The following is a 21,915-nucleotide window of genomic DNA, read 5'->3' as shown; positions in this document are numbered from 1 at the left end:
GCTCTCCAGGGTTTCATGACCTACCAGGGGAGGCTGGGCATTGAACCTGGAGCCTTTTGCCTGCAACACACACATTCTCTCACTAAGCCACTCCAGGTATTTAAAGGAGCTCAGCTCCCTTTAACTTTTACCCCAGCCCCCTTCAACCAGTGGTTTCAGAATGCTGCAAAAGAGCAAACGAAAGGCCCACAGGACTGGCCCAAGACATTTTGGCACCTGAGGCAGGCCCCGCAATGGTGCCCCTTCCCCATCAGGGAAGAAGGGGTGAGAGAAGAACTAGAGGAGGGGAGATCTACACTAGGATCTGCTGCCCCTGTGGATCATGCCACCTGAAGCAGTCACCTCACCTTGTCTTATAAATGGGCTGGCCCAGGTCTCCCAGGGCGTCATGTGCCACCAAGCCTCTTCAGCACCGCAGGCAGTGACATCAGCTGGAGACAACAGGCAGGTGGACAAGAGGGCCAGGGTCTAGGCCAGAGGGCTGTGCCTTTAAGGGGGCTCCATTCTCCAGCAGGAAGGCAGAGCCTCGGAGGAATAATCAGGTTTGAGGATTATACAAGTGCTACACGGGACTCAAGCAAGCCAATTCACTGTGCTCCCTGTCACACCCCATAGATTTGAAAAAGGGTACTCACTGTGCGAAGAAGCCTTGCAGTGCATCTGCCCTAATCCCAAGAAGCAGGAGTCAAGACCACTTCAATAGTTGTATTTAATGGTGAACAATGGATTAACCACTCAGAAGAGGAGCTAGGACTTGCCACAGAGCTAAGCTGAAGGTTCCAACTAGTTTCCACTTAATTATGGAGGTGCAGAAGCACACCTGAAGCAGGTGGAGTTTCTATTACAAACCAGTTGTGTCTCTTAAAGAGACAGGTCACATATACTACACTCCCCACCAGGGTTTCTGGTTCCCCCCCACCCCACCCCATGGCTACTGAACATGCTCAGCTCTCATTGTACTGTTGTTTTAAAAAAGCGCTTCCCCTCTTAATCCTCCCACCTGCAAATCATGGGGTTCCTCTCAGCACGCTGATTCCTCCCTCTCATGAGAATAAGCTGTGTTTTCCTGGGACCTGTGCAGGGTTCTGAAGAACGTGGCAATGGTGAAATACTCCACTGTCTTTTCTGCACTTGTTGAAGACCTTCCTTCTGGATCCAGCTTTCAAAGCGCAGACCTTTATACTAGTCTGTCTTTTTCTTTCTTACATTGTTTTTACATACAGAATTATTTTTAATTGACTGAATATGGAATTGTTTTCCATTGTATTTACATGTGGAATTGTTTTTATTGATGTTTCCGCTGTGAGATATTTTATGGAAAGCAATTCATAAATGGCGTCAATAATAATAATTGCACACAAGACCCTGTCTGTTAGTAACTCTTACTACCTTCTCTGGATCATGGCCAGACCTGATTCCTTGAGACACATGGTGGTCTGGGCTGGACCGATTCTTCTGCACAATGCTTTTCTACGCATTGCAAATGATTTTGGATTGAACTGATGATTACTATACAATTTTTAATGGTGGCATAATCCCTCAAAGATGTATCTACTTCTTTTTCACTGTACCGATATTTTGTGCTGCTGTAACCTCTACATTCAGCCCTAGTTTAAATCTTGGTTTGAGATGTAAACATTTCAGCAAATGTTGTTTTCAACATGCACGTTAAAAATAGATGAAATCTGTCTTTATAGGTTCTATTTGTCGACTAAGACTGCAGTCCTAAAGTTGGGGAGGAGGGGGATATGCCAAAGGCAGATCATCTGCCTCATCCAGCCCCCTGTTGGGCTCCCATCAGTGGGGCAGCAGTGAGAGTAGATCAGCTTTTTTACTCCTAGGGATATAGGACACAACCTTATACAGAGTCAGGCCATTGGCCCATCTAACTTAGTATTGTCTATGCAGACTGAAAGCAGCATTCCAGGCTTTCAAACGGTGATGTTTCCTTCCTAGAGATGCCAGGGATTGAACCTGGGACATTCTGCATGCAAAGCAGATACTCTACCACTGAACTCCACTGAACTACAACCCTTCCCCAACCTTCCTCTGGCCTTGTATTTGCTATTTCCTTCTCCCTTTGGGAACAATGAGAAGGAAATTCACTACGCCACATCCAGGGCTGCTGTAGTTTCCGCCCTGCCTTGGAGGTGTTTCGGAGGACAGTGAAAGCTATTTGCCCTGATCTGTCCAGCCACGCCAAGCACCAGTCCTCCCCCGCCCCCCATTTGCTTCCACCAACATCTCAGCTTCAGCAGCAGGGCAAAAGCAACAGAAGATACCAGGGCAGCATGGAAAGGGAATGCAACATGGGATCTCCCACAAGGGTTGCCAGGTCAGGAGCATCCCAGACCCTCAGATTTCAGGGTCCAAACCTTTGACCTCGGGGCAAGCATTATCCTGTCTCCAGTTGGGAAACCATCCTAGGGACTGTAAGGTTGCAGGGTTGTTTGTCCTTCAGAATAATGATATCCCCCTTTCCGTTTTTTAAGACTTTTACCCACACACACATAGAGAGAAACAAACAGGAACAATGAAAGCAGCAACAGAGTAATAAATATAATCCCTTTTAATTTACTGATTTTTGCCTCAGTATCAGCAACTACAAAATAAAAAAATTCCTTCCAGTAGCACCTTAAAGACCAACTGAGTTAGTTCTAGGTATGAGCTTTCGTGTGCATGCACACTTCTTCAGATATCAGCAACTACGTTGTCTTGATGACCTTAATTTCACCTTCACTAATAAATTATCATTTAATTAAAAAAAAAACTTATACATGTAACTCTTTCCCTGCCTTCTCCAGAAATTGACTGCAACCTAAGCCTCCTTACTTGAGAGTGAGCTCCACTGAATTCAATAGGACTTACCTTTGAGTAGACATGGTTGCGATTGTGTTGTTCAATGTGTCATATACAGCATCTCTCATACTCTAACCAGCTATTGATCTGCAGACCTTTTGCATTTTCCCATTTACTTGTCACCTCACTTTGCACTTCTGTGATTAATTAACCCACCAATTCTCATTTCTCAGTTGGCATTGCATCCTTAACGTATCTCAGAAGAAATCTTAATGGTTGTAACAGTATAAAGTGAAAGGCAATTGTTCTTAGAAACTCAGCAATTTCCTACCAATCTATATAGGTTTCTATACATCCCTATCATAAAATAAAGTCAATTTCTTTAGTTAAGTAGGGCTGCCATATGTCCCAGACATTACTGGGATTTCAAAGGCAGAATCAACGTTCAGGGGGAATTTCCAAAAGGCAGCACTTTGTCCTGGATCTTAGGCAAGTCAACTGAAAAACAATTTGGGGGGGTTCCTGGCGATTCTAATCCAAGTATCCATCCTAGCTAAGATACGGCAGGTAGGAAATAGTTTTGACACAGAGGTGGTGAATGTCCAGCCTGGGGGCCAAATTTGGCCTGGCATGGGTGCCAATTCAGCCCATGAGGCTGTTTCCCCCAAAAACCCTATCCACCTACCGCACACCATATGTGATGTCATGTGTGGGGCAGGTAGATGCACATCTGAATTGGTTGCACAGCAAATCCCTGTAGGAAGCAGGCTGGGACTCCTCACCTATCAGCTGATGAGTGGTGACTTTGACCCCACAGGATTGGCTGTGTGACCGAGTTCCCCATGAAGAGCTTGATCATCAAGCTGATCCCTTCAGAGAGCAGCTTTGAACTCGCCGCCCATCAGTAGATAGGCAATGACTTCAAGCCTGCTTGATCAACAGCACTTCATGGAATCACAGAAGCTTATCTGAAAGCTCTGCATGGTGCTTTAAAGTCCCCAAAATATTCTTCAACACCAGGTGATTGACAGATGGGTAACCCCACCTACATGTCAAATCTGGCCTCTGAGAGGTAGAGGCCAGGTCAGGTTTCCCATCCCTCCTATAAGAGACAGAGCTGTCTTAGTGGTGGCCCCTTGTTGATGGAATGTTTACCTCAGAGAGGCCTGCCTAGCAACTGCATTAATGTCCTTTCAGCACCAGGAGAAAATGTTTTGTTCTCCTAGACATTTTTAAAATGTGCTTTTTAAATTACCAGTTTCTGCTGTCTTTTTATGTGTCTTCCACTCCCTGGCATTTTAAAATTATATGTTACTGCTGAGTATGGTTTTTAACTCCTTTTTATAAATGCTTTTGTGTTGCTCATTGTTCAGTTCTGTTAATTTTATTTTGTTGCAATATTATATAATGCAGCACCTAATAAATTTTGTAAGTGAATAATTAAACGTGACTTGCTAGGTTTATAGATCGCCCCGTTCTCACATTTCAAAATCCATATCTGCCTACTCATTTCACTCAACCTCACAACAACCCTGTGAGGTAGTCATATATTAAGCGGTATACAAATTAAATAATCAATTATTCTCTTTTGACAGCTGGGGAACTGAGGTGGAGAGTGAATTGCCGAAGGCCGTGCCAATGAAACTGTGTCTGAACTAGGATTTGAAAAACAAAGTCTCCTCCAGGCAGCATGTTATCTACTGACAATAATTTAAGGTGAAAAAAAAAATATTCTGTGCTAAACAGAAAAGATAAGAAAGAAACTTGCATCAGATTAAGATTGCAGCTATTTGCCCTATTTTTATTTTTAATCTAGTGCTGCAGTTGAATTTTCAAAGCTCTAATTACCTGGATATACTTTACTGCCTTTTACAAACTCTAATTTTTGCACAACCCAATGGAGCAGCTTCTTCAGGAGGAGGAAGATGACCTATTTACATTTCCCCCCTTCATTGAAACGCAGTCTGAAGGTTTGTTTACCTCATTGCATAGCTTGCTTTAACTTCAGTTCTGTTTACACAATCCAAATACAGTGGTACCTCGGGTTACATGCGCTTCAGGTTACATACGCTTCAGGTTACAGACTCCGCTAACCCAGAAACAGTGCTTCAGGTTAAGAACTTTGCTTCAGGATGAGAACAGAAATCATGCAGCAGCAGTGCAGCAGCAGCAGGAGGCCCCATTAGCTAAAGTGGTGCTTCAGGTTAAGAACAGTTTCAGGTTAAGAACGGACCTCCAGAACGAATTAAGTACTTAACCTGAGGTACCACTGTATAAATTCAGGGGTTCCAAAGAATCTAAAGAGAGGTGGTGGCAGCAGTGGGGACTGTCTTGACAGCAGCAATGCGTCCAGTGGTGCCATTGGGGTAGGACTTTGGGGACAGAAGACCAGGTCCCCACTTAGAAGCAATAGCAGAAGCCACCCCCGCAAACACAGCAGTGGTGGATTGCAACATTTTGAAGTGGACCCGGAGTAAAACCACTAAGTCCAGAGTCTAAAGTAACCTAACTGTACCACTGGATGTGTTTCTGACATGACTCGTTTCTTGTGCAAAAAGGAAGAAAAAAACACATGTTTAACTCCTAGTGATCGGTTTCTAAGAATTGAGATATGGGTTGGGGGTGGTCTCAAGCCTGCCTGAAAGTTTAACCTGCAAACTCTACCTTCTACTTAACCCCAGGGGTCTAGGAATTAGGTTGGTCCAATGGATTTATTAGATGGTCCACTGGGGTGGGGCAGAACATTATTAGTATTATTACATTGTCCTAGGGCAGGCTACAAGTAAAACAACATTAAAATCAAAACCCTATTACACAATATATATATTTTTAAGTTTTAAACAACTTAACATTACAGAAATAAGGTGGATCCTTAAAATATACATCTTGAAAACCAGGATGAACACCTGCATCTTCATATTCCATGAAAACTACAATAAAGGTGCACGTCACACCTGTGTGTGTATTGCGGTGGGGGGGGGGGAGTTCCACAACTTAAGGGCTGCCACAAAGAATGCCCTTTCCTGCCTCCCCCGACCACCCCCAAATTTCATTAGCTTATTACTCCTTCAGATATTAGGAGTGTATCTTATTTCTGTATGCTTGCCAGTGACCCTTTGCATTTGGGTTGTGACATTGTTGACTGTGAGTGGTTTATAGAATTGTAGAGTTGGAAGGGACCATGAGGGTCATCTAGTCCAACCCCTGCAATGCAGGAATCTTTTTGCCCAGCGTGGGGCTCAAACCATTGACCCTGAGATTAAGAGTCTCATGCTCAACCGGCTGAGCTACCTTGTTGTGTGTCTTTATGTATGAGTGGCTGATAGATGTAATGTTTGAGGTTGTGAATGGTTGTTGTGGGTATGTGGAATGGATGGTGAGCGAGATTGGATGAATGATGGTGTGTTATTTGAAATTTTATGTTAAATTTCTCTGTAGTGCTCTCCAATTTATTATTATGTTTATGGATATTTCTATGTATGTATTTTGTTAGGTGAACTACAGTATTTGATATGGTTTTGTTGTGCTTAATATGTAAACCGCTTAGAGATCCTTTTGAATAGTAAAGTGGTCAATAAATGGAAATAGTGATGATAATAATAATCAAACAGGCAAGCATGTATTTCTAGGAACCTCCCAATGGGGCAAAATTACACACTTCCTACCCCTGGGGCTCTGTGCCCTCACTAGAGCACTCCCCCCTTCAGCCACAAAGACAAAAAGGGCAACAAAAGGGGGGTGTCCCTCTCAGTGTAACCCCAAAGAGTGCTCTGCAGTGGTTGGATTTAAAAACAATTACAGGAAATGTCATCAGCAACCCACTATTTTACCCTGCTCTTCCTGCATCAGGAGAATTGTCAGGCGACAAACAGTTTTAAGCTGATGATTGTGACGTTTGCTCTCAGTTGGACTTATCAAGTTTTCAACAGATTTTTAAATTGGATATTTTTATCTGTATGATTTTTTTTTTAAACCAATTTATTACCTACCCAAGCTTTAGGGATGAGGTGGTGGTAGAGATAAATAGATCAATAATGAAAGGGATTTGTGGAGGGCAAGGCAGAAAGAGATTCTGGATTCCTGAGATTCAACCCAGAAGCTTGAAAAAGGTCACATCAAAATTGAAAGATCAATTTGCTCCATGGCACCTTCATCAGTTATTCATGAGGCCGGGTGGCAGACACTTAGTATTCACAATTTGAGACATATCCTTAGACTGGAACAGCCTATTTAAATAGTAAAATTAACTTTTGGGGAATATTCCACACAGGTACAACACAGACGAAATAGCAGGGCATCTTCGTAAACTTCCGCCTGCTCAGTATTCAACACCCATTTCCAGAGAGTGAAGTCTTCACACTTCAAGTTTACATTGCATTTCTCCTGAGGTAAAGTGGTTAAAAAAACACCAAATAAAAAACCTCGTCTGTTTGTCAATAGCCAAAAACTAATAATTTCTTGCTTTTCTTCCTGTTATGTGGCTTAACACTTAAGAGGAAGGGAGAATAACGTGCCTCAAAGTAAGTTGAGTATTTGAATTGTGCCATTTGTCAGGGCTATATACAGATACTTCGATGACCAGGCGTGACGGTGGCCGATATGCTCCTCAGAACAGGAACACGAAGGCATAAAATGCTCTCTGGGTGTGTGAGTGTCTTGAATCTGAGCAGAAAGGGGGAAAACTTTTCAATCCTGAGGGCCACAATCTCTTCTGAGCAGACCTCTGAGGGCCAGCACCAGAGGCAAGAAGAATAGGTGGAGCATTAGGTGTAAATTTCATCTTTGTAGGGTGGGGTAGTTTCTTCAAACAGCTTCCTCTATTCTCCTTGTAGGCAAGCAGCAAGCGTTTTCCAACTTCAAGAGCACAATCGAGTCAGGCAAAAACATTCAAGGAGGCTGCAAAATAGGGGTGTTGAGACATGAGGCCTGGGAGGGTGTGTGGTTTGGGGTGAGACCAGAGAGAGGGGGGGTCTGGAGGGTTGCATTTGGCCCCAGGGCTTGAGGCTCCTCATACTACCCTCCAGTGCATCCGGCTGTTAACCAGAAGGTTGGTGGTTTGAGCCCACCCAGGGACAGCTGTGGGCAGGATTATTGCATTGCAGTGGGGTTGGACCTTCAGGGCCCCTTCCAACTCTGCAATTCTGCGATCCGTGAACTACAGATTCCCATTATCAGGCTTTGGTGCCTAGCCGCCTCCTCTTCAACTGCAAATCTGGCAGGCTGAGTTTTATGCCTTGTGCCAGGGGTAGGCAACCTAAGGCCCAGAGGATGGATGCGGCCCAACTGCCTTCTCAATCCAGCCCGCGGACGGTCCAGGAATCAGCGTGTTTTTACATGAGTAGAATGTGTCCTTTTATTTAAAATGCATCTCTGGGTTATTTGTGGGGCATAGGAATTCTTTCATATTTTTATTCAAAATATAGTCCAGCCCACCACATGGTCTGAGGGACGGTGGACTGGCCCACGGCTGGAAAAGGTTGCTGACCCCTGCCTCATGCAGTCCACATGCAGTCAGCTGACTCCAAAAGCCAATCACTGCCCACCAGAGCCTATAAAGCCCTGCTTTTTATGACTGTTGTCACCAGCTTTGAATACTTTGAATACTTTTCAGTAGAAGAGTGTGAAATACAATTATCAAAACCAAATAAAAACAGTCTACTGGAAAAAAAGGTAGAATTTTTATTTTCTCAACAGCAAATGTACTTTTTACAGCATATGTTTAACTATATACACAGAGGCATTATATTGTTCATGTTACATACACTTTTTTCCTAGAGATTTCCAAAATAGGTATGTTCTCATAAAAATGAAACTTCTTAGACCATTCTTTCAAGACCTTTGCTATAGCAACAACTGCAGCAAACTCCTGTATATGAAGCCTGGGCGACATAGACAAGGAAATGAGGTGGTAGAGATATGAGGTGATAAAACAGAGTGCATCACATTAGACGGTGGGTGTTGGGAGGGATCACCTTTGTGAATTCTCCTCTGCACTAGGGATGGGGACTATCTGGCCCTCCAGATGTTGAACTATCAACTCTCATCACTCCTAGCCAGCATGTACAATGGTCAGGCATGATGGCAGCTGTAGTCCAGCAATATCAGGAGAGACACCTGCACCCCAATCCTATTCTTCATGAAAGACTCCATGTGAGTAGAAACAAGGAGTGAGTGGGGCAACAACCCCTCTCCCTGACGTGCTAGATATTTACCTTCAGGAATTATTATTTTGCTTTAATATGGACAGCATTTGAACCCTCACCTGTCCCCTGAAGTGAAACATTCTATTCTACCACCTTATTCTGCTCCATGTAGAAGACAAGTTTCTGTTCAATTCTAGTTAGTTTTGTACAGATGAGGATACCATCTATATAGATATACATATTTTCAGCAGAGATCTGCAACGGACCTTGCATTGTCAACCCAAATAGAAGAGTTTTTTGTACCTTGTGCTACAAGGCAGGGCATGCTGAGAAGAGATGCCTTTTTGGAGAGATGAAGTAAGTTTCATTAAACACCTTTTCCTCCCAGGGTCAACTTAGTACACAGTTTATAAGAGCCAAGTTTCCAAACTATCTGGTTTCGGAGGTTAATCTATCTGCTGTCTTCTGAATAGTCAGCCTCATTAAAGTTTTACTATGCCCAGCTGTAGCATTAGCAGTGTTATATATAAAAAAAGATTCTTTGGGAAAAGTGAAATTAGTATTTCAGAAGCCAATTACAAATCTATAAAACAGATTAGTATATTTCCAACAAGGCCACAAACACAGCAAACTGTGCCACAGTGCAGCTATTCAGGATCATTGTTAAACATAATCTCTTAATGACTGTAATCCTAAGTCTCCCATTATTTAGTTTTCTAAATCCAGAGTCTTATGAAATGAGAAATTAGACTGAGAATTTATTTTCTAAGCCTCTGTCAGAGACGCAGGTGGGAAGAAGGAAAGATGTATGACAGAAATGCACTTATAAACAGCCATTTAACATTTATTTTTTTAAAAAAAAGAAAGCCGAAAGGAATTATTGTTTTCCTTTAATCCAATTTGGCGGCCTTCGATTTAGCAGCTTAAATGGCTGAGAGGGATGCATAGGGGGGACCATGGTGGAACTTACCAAATATTAACAAAAGATGTTTAAGAATAAAAATAAGGACCACTGTTGCCTAGTCAACTAGCCAAACCTCAGCATTTGAGTTCTTCCTAGATGGCAAATATACAGAGAAATCTAAGTGAAACTGCTCAGCATCTCCATCAATGTGATGGATGAGTCTTCAAACATTTTTGCTGCAGCAAAAGAGCAAAGGTCAGTTTTAGGAAGAATATCCAACAGCTGCTGTGTGTTTTTGGATGAAGTACTTTCAAAAGGCAAAAGAGGAAAAGGTTACAGAGCCATACAAACCTGTTCTGACATTTGAAACCATAATTTTGGTTCAAGTTTTTTTTTCTTTTAAAGTGCAAAGCTATATGTCTTAAGAGAAAGTATGCCTACTCTCTTCTGAAGCTGGCTGAAGAACGAACGAAAGAACCCATTACTGTCCACTGGTAATTCAAAGAGGCGGTTCTTGATCTTTCTCATTTTAACAGCTAACACAATTTCCCTGTTTCCAGTAAGAGCTCAGGAAGAATGCAATGAGATAGACCCTGCTTCTGATGGAGCCACCAAAAAGAAAAGCAAACATTGGTCCTTATTTTTTCTCTCTCTTTGCTAAGACCATTTGAGTGAGAAAAGGAGTGCAATTATAGCCTGCCCTTTGGAAAGGGTAAAAAAAAGCACATCGGATTCAAATTATTGTTCAGGCATGGTGCAGTTCATCACCACAAAGGATCAATACCATGCTGCTTTCCAAAGAATATCACCTGTTACAATCTCTCTTTCCCAACCACCTGTGAATCTTCCTTCCCTCACAACCTTTCCCAGTTGTTGGGGAGGGTGCATGTGAAGGCCAGCTCCACACCATACATTTAACAAACATTTATAGCAGTCATGAAACCTGAAGTCTACCCCTCACAGAACTACAATTCCCAGCATTCTTTGGGGGAAGCGCTTTAAATGTGTAGTGTGGATGTGGCCAAAAACTGTTCCAGGTATGTATGTATGTATGTATGCATGCTAACCTTTATTGACCCAAGTGCCACATTCATCCCTGGTGACCTTCTGGGGGCCACAAACCAGCAGTGAGCGTGGGCAAAAGTTGGTGTGGATGCGTCTTTGTCTGTCTGTCTGTCTGTCAGTCACACATACACACTAGCTCTCACACATGCAAACAGGCACTCACTCCTGTTTGAGATGATGCATACAGATCAGGTGAAGGAATGGGTTATCACCCACCCTAGCTCATCAAAACACTGATTGATGTGGACGGGGTGATTTACATCCCCCCCTCAGGGCACTGGGCTGAGCAGTCTACTTTATTTTCTTCTTCTTGCCAAAATCAATGGGGTCTGGGATGAGGAAAGGGGGAAGAAAAAATGTGCTTGGGGAGCCACATCAGATTTTAAAACAACCTTGTACATAAGGACAGAAAAGTGACTAGCCTAATGAATTTTCCAGCGGATGAGGTACAGATACTGCATCCTGTCTCTGGTAGCTCAGTTGGTCTCTGTGATTAGCCTCCACGGAATTCCTTTTTGCCTGTGGCAATTAGGCAAGTGGTTAAATACAAGGCTGATTAAAAAATGTACAGCCTGCTTTCTTTCCTGCTTAACAACAGGGCTCCAAAGCAGTTTACAATCAATAAAATAAGCAATAAAGTATTATTCTTTTAAAAAGGCATTGGCAGTGATCAACTTTCTAAGAACAGAAAGTGGTGGGCACGTGTTTTAACACCTGCTCTCCAAACCACTTCCCAACACATTGAAAAGAAGTAAGTCAGGGAAAAGGCAAAATGAGAAGTCTTCTTCCCAACATTAGCTTTCTATATATATGGAGTTTGTTACCCCCACCAAATGGTGAACATCCACTCATGTGATCCATGCATGTGCAGCTTGAAGTGCAGGAACAGAGTTAAGACTTCCACTGCTATTTGGATACATGAAGCTTAAGATTGGGTAGAAACCACACGGGGCTGAAATTGCCCCTCTCCCTGCATGTCTATATGAACATTTTCCAATGGGCTCAACTCATATCAAGCTACAAAGAGAGCCATGAACCATTGGTGCCCCATTCTGACACATGTTTGGACCAGTTCCACAGGAATTTCAGGGTGGTGCAAACAGACTCCTCATGAGACATGTTCAGATGTCAATTTCCTGTATTCCTGGCTCGAAGCAGGTGGCTGTCATTTCTCAGGGGGAAAGAATGTTATATTCTACCTCCACTTCCCAGAATTGTCTACATGGAAAGCCAGCCCTGTGTATCACACTGTGCACACTACTCCAGTCTCACTATGGTGTCCCAACAGGGACAGGAGGTCCTATCCTGCTAAGTCGAGATACAATGAAACCAGGCTGGTGGCTACCTGGAGGTGGAAGCTGCTATCAGTGGTGTGGCCCCTGCTGTGTGGGAAACAAGAGAAGAGGCAGAGCATGCCTCTCCAAGCATTTACACATGTCCCTGCCGCAGGTGGCTCATGACTTCCCTTCTCCACAGCATCTGAAAAGGGCTTAGGCATCAAACAGGTTTGATTTCATGGATCAGTAGGGCAGTTTCAATAGTTCTGGTCCACAGATTAGGCAGCTGCTTCAGCTTGTGTGCCATTAGTACCAAAACAACCCTACTGATGCTTATTAAAAGCATCTAGCTAGGCTCTGTCCACTCAGCTGCTGTGGGTTGGCACCAACATGCCTGTGGGAGGAGCCGGCAGGTCATAGAGAAAAGGGCTAGAGGGCCACAGCGTGCCATTTCCCCACCTAATGCAGCATCACGTAACCCATAGTAACCTTCCCTGCTTGAACCAGGCAGAAAGCCAACTCCGCCTCACTGTATCTACCTCAGAGCAACCTCCTTCCTTGTCGGGCTGCTTCTCTTCTAGAAAAAGTAACTCAGATCACTTTGATGTTGCACCACCGGCACCCACCTCACAAGACACAGCTGATGCTATCACAGTTTACTACGAGTATTCCAATGGGAAAAGCAGTCTAATACTGTAATGTTAAGTTAGACAATGTCACTTAATTTCCATAATATATGTAAACTGAAGGGGTTCTTGAATAAATATGCTCAGGAGTATCTCATCATTTACATAAAAAGCAAAGATTTTTTTTTTTTTAAAAAAGAAATATATTTATACATATATTTATTTATATATATAAAGATTATTAAAGTATCTAAAGCTTTGGTCTAAAGAGTTATATGGTGACATTATAGCATCCATCTGGATCAGATGTTTGCCTCACCCACCCTTCTTAAGGAAAACCCTCCGGTTAAAAAAAATCACTCAGAATGCAGTGCATCAAGTTCTCAGTGGTTATGTACTGTAACTTGAAAAGCTGGTCAGGAGAAAAGGAAAGAGAGAGAGAGAGAAGACGTCAGAACCCAAAGAGGTGGTCGTCTTTCCCCGCCACTGTAGAGGAATCTACTTTGTCCCAGTCAACAGGAGAGAGGATTTCAGCGCTTTGGATATCTTGTGCAGTCAAGCCAATGTCGAGGTCTTGGGGGTTAGTTCGAGATTGTGCCAGTCTGAAAGAGGAAGAAGAAGAAACCCTGTGAAGGGACCTGGAGAGAGTTGTGTATGTAGGACCACCACCAGAAACAGCACCATGGGAGACGGGGAGTGAGAGAAGTGTCAACAGGTATAGTAAAGGAGGTGGACCACTTCTGACTAAAGTGAGGGTTACTTCTGAATGTCCCTCTCCTCCCCAGGGTAGGGAGTAGGCAACCCTGAAAGCAGAAAGCCAGCTCTTCAGGGAGAAAGGTTCTAATGCAGGCATTTGCATGCTGGTCCTCCTGATATCCTATTGACGCAGAGTGCTTCAATACAGAGCAGAATTCCAAAAACATGAGTCCTCCCTCTCCAGTATAAAGTGGTGTAGTCTTTTCTGTCATTTATTACATTAATATCCTGCCTTTCCTCCAGGGTGCTCAAAGTGGCATGTATGGTTCTGCCCCGTAGTCCCATTTTAGTCTTACAACAGCTCTGTGAGGCAGGTTAGGCTTTGATCATGCGACAATGATTTATAGCAATTTTATCGAAGCCCTTTTCCCTCCCCCCCCCCCAGCTAGTGCATAGAGGGTCACTGTTTGCTACAAAGCTATTATTGTCACTCAAAAGAAACCGAACTATTTCTGCTGGGGTGTGCCTGCTTGTTGGTGTGAACAAAGGTTCAGAAAGTGATCTGTTTGGTCTCTATGTAAGGGGTTAGAAGGCTAATGGAAAATGAGTGATGTCTTCCACCTGAGGTTGATCAGAAATACAAAGTTTGTCTGCATATGGAACCTTGTTGTAGCAACGCATCCAAGAATGAGTGGGCATCGCTTGGAAATGCAGTTCAATAAAGGCATTTCTTAAGGAAACTGGTGAGAGTTTGGTCAGATAACTAGCTCTAAAATGCTCTGTTCTCAAGAGTGGATACCAAAGGGAAAATTTGGTGTTGGCTGCAGGTCCTTCTGGATTCTATCCAGAAGAACCAACTTATGGACTTCTCTGCCACAAAATGTGGTGATGATGACAGGTAACGGGAACCTCTGTGTTTGGAAGGAACCATGGGGGAAGCCTGCTGCTATCTAAGCTGGTGTGCTTCCCAGACCTGGGTGTAGCCGGGGGGGGGGCAGGAAGGGGCAGCTGCCCCCCATCAATAAAAATATATGGTTTAGGTCCCTCCCCCCACAAAAGGCCTGCCCAACTAACAAAAGGCCTGCCGCCCCCCAACAAAAATCCTGGCTACACCCATGTTCCCAGAAGCATCTAACTGGCAGTGGTAGAAAGCAGGGTGGATCTTTTGCAGTATGCCTCTAAATACCAGTTTCTGCCAAGTCCAAGACAGAAGAGGTGCTGATGCATTTGCAGGCATCCCAGGGCGATCTGGTTGGACATTCGGATGCTGTTGAATGCAATGAGCCATGTCTGTCTCTCTCTCTCTGTGTGTGTATGCACAGTTCCCAAACTCACAAATTACCCTATTTATTTAAAATTCACACGGGGGGTGGGGTGGGTGTGTTCTTTGAATTCCCAAGTAATGCCAGGCACTCCCTGCTAGTCTATACCCCCCACACAGACCACTCACTCTAGCAGGAACTTGACACATCATTAGCTGAGGCCACATCTCACAGGCAAAAGGCCACACCGACCAAAAGCAGCAGCAGCAGCAGCAAATATATATATGTACGAAGTGCCACATTGGAAAGTCTCAATTTGCCTCCCTGCGGGGCGATTTGTATGGACAGGCCGCCACAATGTCTCTCCAGCACTGTCTGCATTAAATTCCAGTTGCTCATGGCAGCACTCGATGTTTCTGGAGACGAGATCAGGAATCTTAACTCCTCAGGACAGCAGCACAGTGGCAAAGGGATTGGAAATGGCAGCAGCAATCCCAATTGTTCAGCGTCTGCTGGCATCACCAGAAATTTCAGGGCAAGGGAGATTTCACACACACACACACACACACACACACACACACACACACACACGAAGTTCTACTTGCATATCCATTAGGATTACTTTATTGCAGCACTGTTCTGTTAACCTTCTCATGCAGACACTGAGTACAGTGGTGCCCCGCAAGACGAATGCCTCGCAAGACGAAAAACCCACTAGACGAAAGGGTTTTCCGTTTTTCGAGGCGCTTCGCAAGACGAATTTCTCTATGGGCTTGCTTTGCAAGACGAAAACGTCTTGCGAGTCTTGCAATTTTTTTCGCTTTCCCCCACCTTTTTCTAAGCCGCTTAGCCGCTAATAGCCGCTAATAGCGCTAAGCCGCTAATAGGGTTGCTTCGCAAGACGAAAAAACCGCAAGACGAAGAGACTCGCGGAACGGATTCTTTTCGTCTTGCGAGGCACCACTGTATGTGGGAAGCAGAAAGACTGGTTGCAGACTGGGCCAGATAGACTGTTGCACTTAGGATGCTGCAGTTTAGGGGCTCCACTTAAAATCCCCCTCCCTTTTGCAGGCTGCTGTTAGCTATGGAGAAGGCAATAAGCAGAGGTGTTGCTATTAGCAGGCTTCTATCACAGAAATGGTACAGGGAAGAGTTATCCCTGGCACTACAACCTGATCTAAACTAGAGGAACCTGTGGCTGCTTTTAAGCCCTGTTCTCCAAAGTGGGGAGATTTGAATGTCCCATGCAAGGATGAGCAAATTTGATGATTAAGGTTTTTGTTTCTCGTTTTTCCAGGCTTCAGTTCACATTTTCAAATCAGTTTGCCTCCCCCCTCCCCACCCCCCAAAAAGGCCTCATAAAAATTATCTGCGTATCGGGGCTCCTTTCTCCTAATGCACAGATGTTTTGCTATGCGATTTCCCCTAATATACACAGAATTGCAAATACAACTTTCCTGATATAATGCATTTTTGTATGTTATCTTCACCAACCTATTAATTTTGGAGCACACTTAACCTTGCAGAACTGCTGGTCAATGTGGACAATACTGAGGTAGATGCGCAATTGGCTTAGTATAAAGTCTGCTTCCTATGTTCCTGGTTTATGCATTTTCTGTACACATTACTTAGCTGAAGAACAGAATTGCAAAATTTTGAGAAATGAGAATTTTGAAGCATGGCTGTATTTTGGTTTCTGTATGGTTTCTGAAAGTGCCAAGCAGGCAAGCTTGCCTTTAAATGTGAACTGAATTGAATTTCTACCCCTTGGCTGATATGAAGATGGAGGTGGGTGGGTAGAGGAGAAGGAGCAGGAGACAGCCAGCTCCCCACAGAGCCATGCATATAAGGAGAGGAAAGAAGCCACAGCATATCACCATACACCATTTACAATTAAATCTTTTTTTTTTAAATGTTGGAAAATTCTGAGACGTTTTAGCATCTAGTGAATTTCTGTCTGCTCTTTCAGCCTGGGAGATATTTTTTGGGGGGAGGGGTTTGCTCTCCCACAAGGGTTGGGGAACCTCTTCCAGCCAGAGGGCTGCATTTTTTCACTCGGAGCAACCTTCTAGGGGCTGTAAGCCAGGGGTAAGCGCGGGCAGAGGCAAAAAGTAGAAGGAGCAAGAAATGCAACTCTTGCCTTTGTACAGCAGGCTACATTCCAGCCCTGCAAAAGTCAGAGGCTTCTACACCCCCCCCTCTCCATCTAAACAAAAAGAGGCATTCTCACTGTCCACATCCCCTCCAGACAAGAAGCTGTGTGTGAGGGGTATGGACTGAGGAGAGGGAATTTTGTCTAGGGTGGAGATGTGACTTGGGGAGGCTCCCAAGGGCCAGGTAGAGAGGCCTGGAGGGCCACATTTGCCCCCTCCCACAGGCCGGAGGGTCTTGTCCCCCCGCCAATAACTTGTTCTGTTTGGATTCATCTTCTGTGCCCCTCTCAAGTTGCACCACAGAGGAGAACCAGCACCATCAGGCAACCAGGGCTGTCTCTTTTTCTGCAGAGAACATTGTACGCTTACAACCTTGCCCAAATGTGTTTGTAAAAATGACAAACATGTACATTTCGTTACTTCTGCATTCGTAAAGCTCCGAGTTCAATGCTTCATCTTCAAAATAATAATAAATACTTTGCGCTGTTTCAGCCTTAATGGTGGTCAGCTGCTTGCAGTGCTGCATTTAAATGAGGCTTTACATTTTAAGGGTTGCATTAATGGTGCATTGTGGTTTTTAATGAACCTGATCCCTTATATTTCGGACCTTAGCTCTTGAGTACAACGCAAAACGTAATGCTTAGGGTTTTGTATCAAGGAGGATAAAGCTGTCAGCAGCTCCTACCTCCACTTTCGGAGGCAGCAATGCTTCTGAATACCAGTTGTTGGGGATCAGAAGCGGGGAGAGAACTGTTGTGCTCATGCCCTGCTTGTGTGTTTCCCACAGGCATCTGGCTGGCCTCTCTGAGAACAAGATGCTAGACTAGAATGAGTTTTTGGCTTCATCCAGCAGCCAGCCTCCAATTACATACTTGGTTTTTTTTATTAGGCACCTAATTTTTAAGGCGCTTGGTTGTTACTGCTGTTGTTTTGCTGCGTGGCACCAGGTTGCCCTGCTTCCCTATGTCAGGAGGAGAATCTCTGCACATCACTCCACATTCAGAAATGACACCCGGGAAGTTCTAACAAGTGCTTTTAACATCACTTGAGAAAACACCCTGCCGATGTGGCCTTGCATACGGAACACAGAGCCAGAGGAAGCTGCCATACACTGAGCCACGTCAGGGACCGCCAAACATTTTAGGCCTGTGGTCATATTTGGAATTTTGAGCAAGTGCTGTGGTCACTTCTCCCTTTGCCACCAGATCACACACACCATGTCTGAGAGGCAAAGAGTTTTCTCAAGGTATCTGGCTAAAAGCTGGATCCAACAGAATTCATCAGTCTTGGACAAGACTGATAGAGCTGGAAGAGGAAGTGAGAAAGAGTGTCCCTCTTCCAACTTCTTCCATCAGCTCTATGTACTTTTCAAGGGAGAAAAATGTAGCCACTCTTACCACCTCATGACCAAATGAGCAGTGAGAGGGAGGCTCAGAGGTTTGTGGAGAAGACACCAAGGGTGCCATTTTGATAATCCCACTCCAGACAATTTACAGGAATGATTTTGGAGCAGCCGCTGAGGACCTCTGGAGGGTGGGCAAGGGGCACCAGAAGAAGTGGTAGCTAGCAGTCCCTGCGTCCCATCCTTTAAGAAACCAGCCAGTGGGCCAAATTCCTCCTCCTCCTCTCCTCCATTTCTGGGGGTGCAAAAATCACCTATCAGACTATGAAGTGTCTCACATTTATGTGTCTGGTGATGCACTGCCGCTATTGCAGTGAAATAAAAACATGGAAGAAACTTCTTGTTCTTCTCCTACCGCAGCACAAAGGCGGGCAATATTTTTCGCCCTTCCTCCTTGCTTCGCCCTCACCCTGGACGTGGGTCGTGTAAAATGTTGTGATTTCTAATGTGGCTACTGTGGTAAAGTGATTCTTTTTTTGGTGGGAGGAAGTGCTGATAGAGCTCCTTGCCAAGTGTGCAGAGGTACCCCTCTGCCTGCAGGTGGGGATCTGAAAAACTGCGCCTTCAATTTGCTACCTCTGCTCATACATACGGCAAACATCTTCTAGCCAGGGCTACATCATTTAGGGAGTTTAATTCCCCACCTTATGCACAAATTAGTTCCTGCCCTAAGAAGTTATCAAAATATTTGACTTATCCAGGCGGCTGCAAATCCCATCGTTCAATTAGGCAAACAGAGCACCTCTGAAAGGGTCAGAGCACAGCAGACAATTTCGATTAGAAACATTAAAATGATTTTTTTTTAAAGAGCAGTCACTAATCAAGTCTGTTTCCTGGGCAGTCCCCTGGTGGAAAGACACTCGTGAAACAAATTAAGAAAATTACCTTGAAAAAGCTTCATCCAGTCCGTCGTCCATTGCCTTTGTTATAAAGAGAAGGGGGAGGAAAATTAGACCAATCTGAAATGACAGTTACCCAGCTCCCAGCTAGCATGCAAGCATTACAGGGTGGGTTTTGCATTTTCTTTGCAATTTCTTAAAAAAGAAGAAGTGTGTGTATAAGGGGGATGACGACAATGACTACAGAAAACAGTAGTTTGAAAAATGTTCTGAGGGACCAGGGGGTGCCTTGGAGACTTAGTCCAGTCTGTTCTGTCTGGAATGGTTTCACTTATTCTTATATCTCTTTATATATCTGTATACTGTTGTAACCCTCCATGGATCATTATGAAGAGTAGGTAAGAAATCTTTTATGAATGAAATAAAATGACCAAAATCAGGGGATCCTCGGTGGGAAGTTTTTGTTATCAGCGTGGACCAGTGATGGGCCAACCTTTTGAAGTTGGGGAGTGTGTTCCCTCAAAGAAAAGTGGTCATGGGTTGCAGTCCCATGGGGGGCAGTGTCACAGTTGGCTATGGGTGGGGCCAAAGCCAGAAGTGCAAAGAAAGACCCCCTTTTCTCCCTCCCATCCCCCTGCCCTCTCTCTCTTCCCTTCTTCATCCATTTATCCTTTATCTCATACACAGACACCACAAGCTTCATCTATGCACACATACTTCATTCATCCAATTCATTCTTTCTTTCATACATGCCATTCATTCTTCCATCCATTCTTCATCTTCTCTTTCTCCACATGCAAACATACACCCTATTTATCCCAGGACTAGTGCCCCCTGCCAATGTCCCTTGCTTATCTATCACTCTGTTTCCCCTGCATCTTTGTGTTACATCGCCGCCAGGAGAAAGATAAATGCCACCAGGCAGATGTCATATTAACTATGCTCATTATGAGAATGAGCAGCGGGCTCTCACACTCCTTTCCTCCTCCTCCTCCTCCAGCACCCTGACAAGGATGGGCAGGGAAGATTCTGATTAATAATAGCTTGTCAGATCTTCTGACCCAAGAAACTGTGGCTTTACATGATGTACAGTATAGTTTGATGGCTTGTGAAATTGCTTGTTTCAACAAACCACAGTTAACATGTACCACAGTTTAGGGTTTTGTCTGAACCTTAAACTGCAGTTAATCTAAACTGCAAGCCAAAGCTTCCTCACTCCTCACAGTAACACTTGAATTCTGCCTCCTGCACATTTGTAATATGCACGCACGGCACACTTACCCACATGACGTTGTTGTTTTCTGATGAATGTGGCCCAAAGATACTTCCGTCTGACTGCGTGGAGTTTGCATTGACAGTCAAGGGAGTTTTAGCAACATTCTCTAGGTCTAACAGGTTCCCTGTGGTGACTGCTGCAGGTGGACAGAAATGACAGGGGGAATTAAAGAAGATGAGGCGTAGGAGAGAGAAGGTTTGTAAGCAGGGTTGGAGAACGTTTGGGCCTCCAGGTGTTGGTGGACTCCAACTCCCACCAGCCCCAGCCAGCATGGCCAATGGTCAGGGATGGTGGAATTTGTAGTCCAGTAAGAATGGGAGGGCCAAAGGTTCTCCACAGCTAATTTAGAGGATTCCTCTCCACCATGTATGGCCTCTAATAGAGACATCCTCTTGGATTCATCGGTCGGTCTTTAGAAAATTTATATACCACTTGATTATGGGGCTATCGGGGAGAGATTGCTTGGAACCATCTAGGGGCAACATGTTCTACCTGCTGCATCCCAGCAGCTTTATAAGGAGGAGCTGCCACCAAGCTGTTTGGGCCCTCTGACTGCCCTTTTAGCACAGACATGTACGTATTTGGTTTTTTAATAGCTTTTGAAATGTTAAGATTTTCTTGTCCCTGAGTGGTTTAACAATTAATCCCTCTTCCTTGGGAACTCAGGGAATTGAAGTTATGTGAGGGGAACAAGGGGCTCCTAACAACTCTCAGTACCTTAACAAACTACAATTCCCAGGATGCTTTGGGGGAAGCCACGACTGTTAAAGTAGTCTGACAGTGCTTTAAATGTATGGTGTGGAAGTGGCCTGTTTGTGTGTTTTGGAGGGAACAGACTGAGCATGGCTTGTCACTGGAGAGAGATACAGGCACTCTGCAAATGGTCAGAGATAACTCTGTTACTACTACTTCACAAGCTCTAGGAAGCAGTATTAAAACCAGGCTCTGAGATGGAGTCCTAATAGCCTATGGCATGATATTTATTTCATCCTCTTCAGCCAGAAAAGCATCATCCTCCACTCCCACTGCAGAGCAACCACATTGATCCCATTTTATACTCTGCCCCGAGCACAACACAGTACCCCTTTCCAGTCTATCCTGCTTCGATTTAAGATCCTTCAGCTTTTCCAATGAATGAAAATTCCTGCAGGACCTTTTAGGAAAACACATCTTTGCATTCTACTAGCAGTATGTCCTACTTTTCTGTTTTCTCTCTCTTTCAAATAAGCATATATTTGAATTGCAGAAATCCTTTACGATGCACAGGAGTTGGGAGTTTTTGGAGACAGGCTGCGGGGCACCAATTCATCTGCGGGCTCCTCCATGAGGAGTCAAGCTGAGGGGGAGATGTCAGCTGGCAGATTTTGGGTGCCATTAAGGATGGCAGAGTGAGAAAGAGGCAGATGTGTCTCGCCTGTGACATGACTCACTAGGAAAGTTCTTCTGTGCTAGCTTAATCTCGGTGTGAGGTGC

At 44.4% G+C, this 21,915-nt stretch overlaps 1 protein-coding gene and 1 long non-coding RNA gene across 4 annotated transcripts in view; one reads left to right on the top strand and one right to left on the bottom strand.

Annotated features, from left to right (window-relative positions):
• Positions 1-2,431: 2,431 nt before the first annotated feature.
• On the top strand, positions 2,432-7,990 carry LOC309346657. Of its 2 annotated transcripts, none has more exons than XR_014158722.1 (4): positions 2,432-2,592; positions 2,696-4,120; positions 4,395-4,515; positions 7,070-7,990. It is a non-coding gene; the product is annotated as an uncharacterized lncRNA (long non-coding RNA). The 2 variants fall into 2 exon arrangements; XR_014158723.1 differs by having other exon boundaries at positions 4,395-4,769.
• A 471-nt stretch (positions 7,991-8,461) lies between these two features.
• LDLRAP1 (low density lipoprotein receptor adaptor protein 1) overlaps positions 8,462-21,915 on the bottom strand; it is a 71,126-nt gene continuing 57,672 nt past the window's right edge. For both annotated transcript variants that reach the window (XM_081869465.1, XM_081869466.1), the window contains exons 7-9: positions 20,448-20,578; positions 19,213-19,247; positions 8,462-13,416 (exon numbers count right to left, since the gene is read on the bottom strand). In XM_081869465.1, coding sequence (XP_081725591.1) covers positions 13,266-13,416; positions 19,213-19,247; positions 20,448-20,578 — 317 coding nt within the window. In that variant the 3' untranslated portion in view covers positions 8,462-13,265. The remainder of the gene's footprint in view (positions 13,417-19,212; positions 19,248-20,447; positions 20,579-21,915) is intronic.

This window comes from Podarcis erhardii, assembly GCF_964252035.2.
Source record: "Podarcis erhardii genome assembly, chromosome: 7".
NCBI lineage: Eukaryota > Metazoa > Chordata > Lepidosauria > Squamata > Lacertidae > Podarcis > Podarcis erhardii.
Note: the sequence above shows the minus strand (reverse complement) of the source record. Positions and strands in the feature narration are given on the sequence as shown.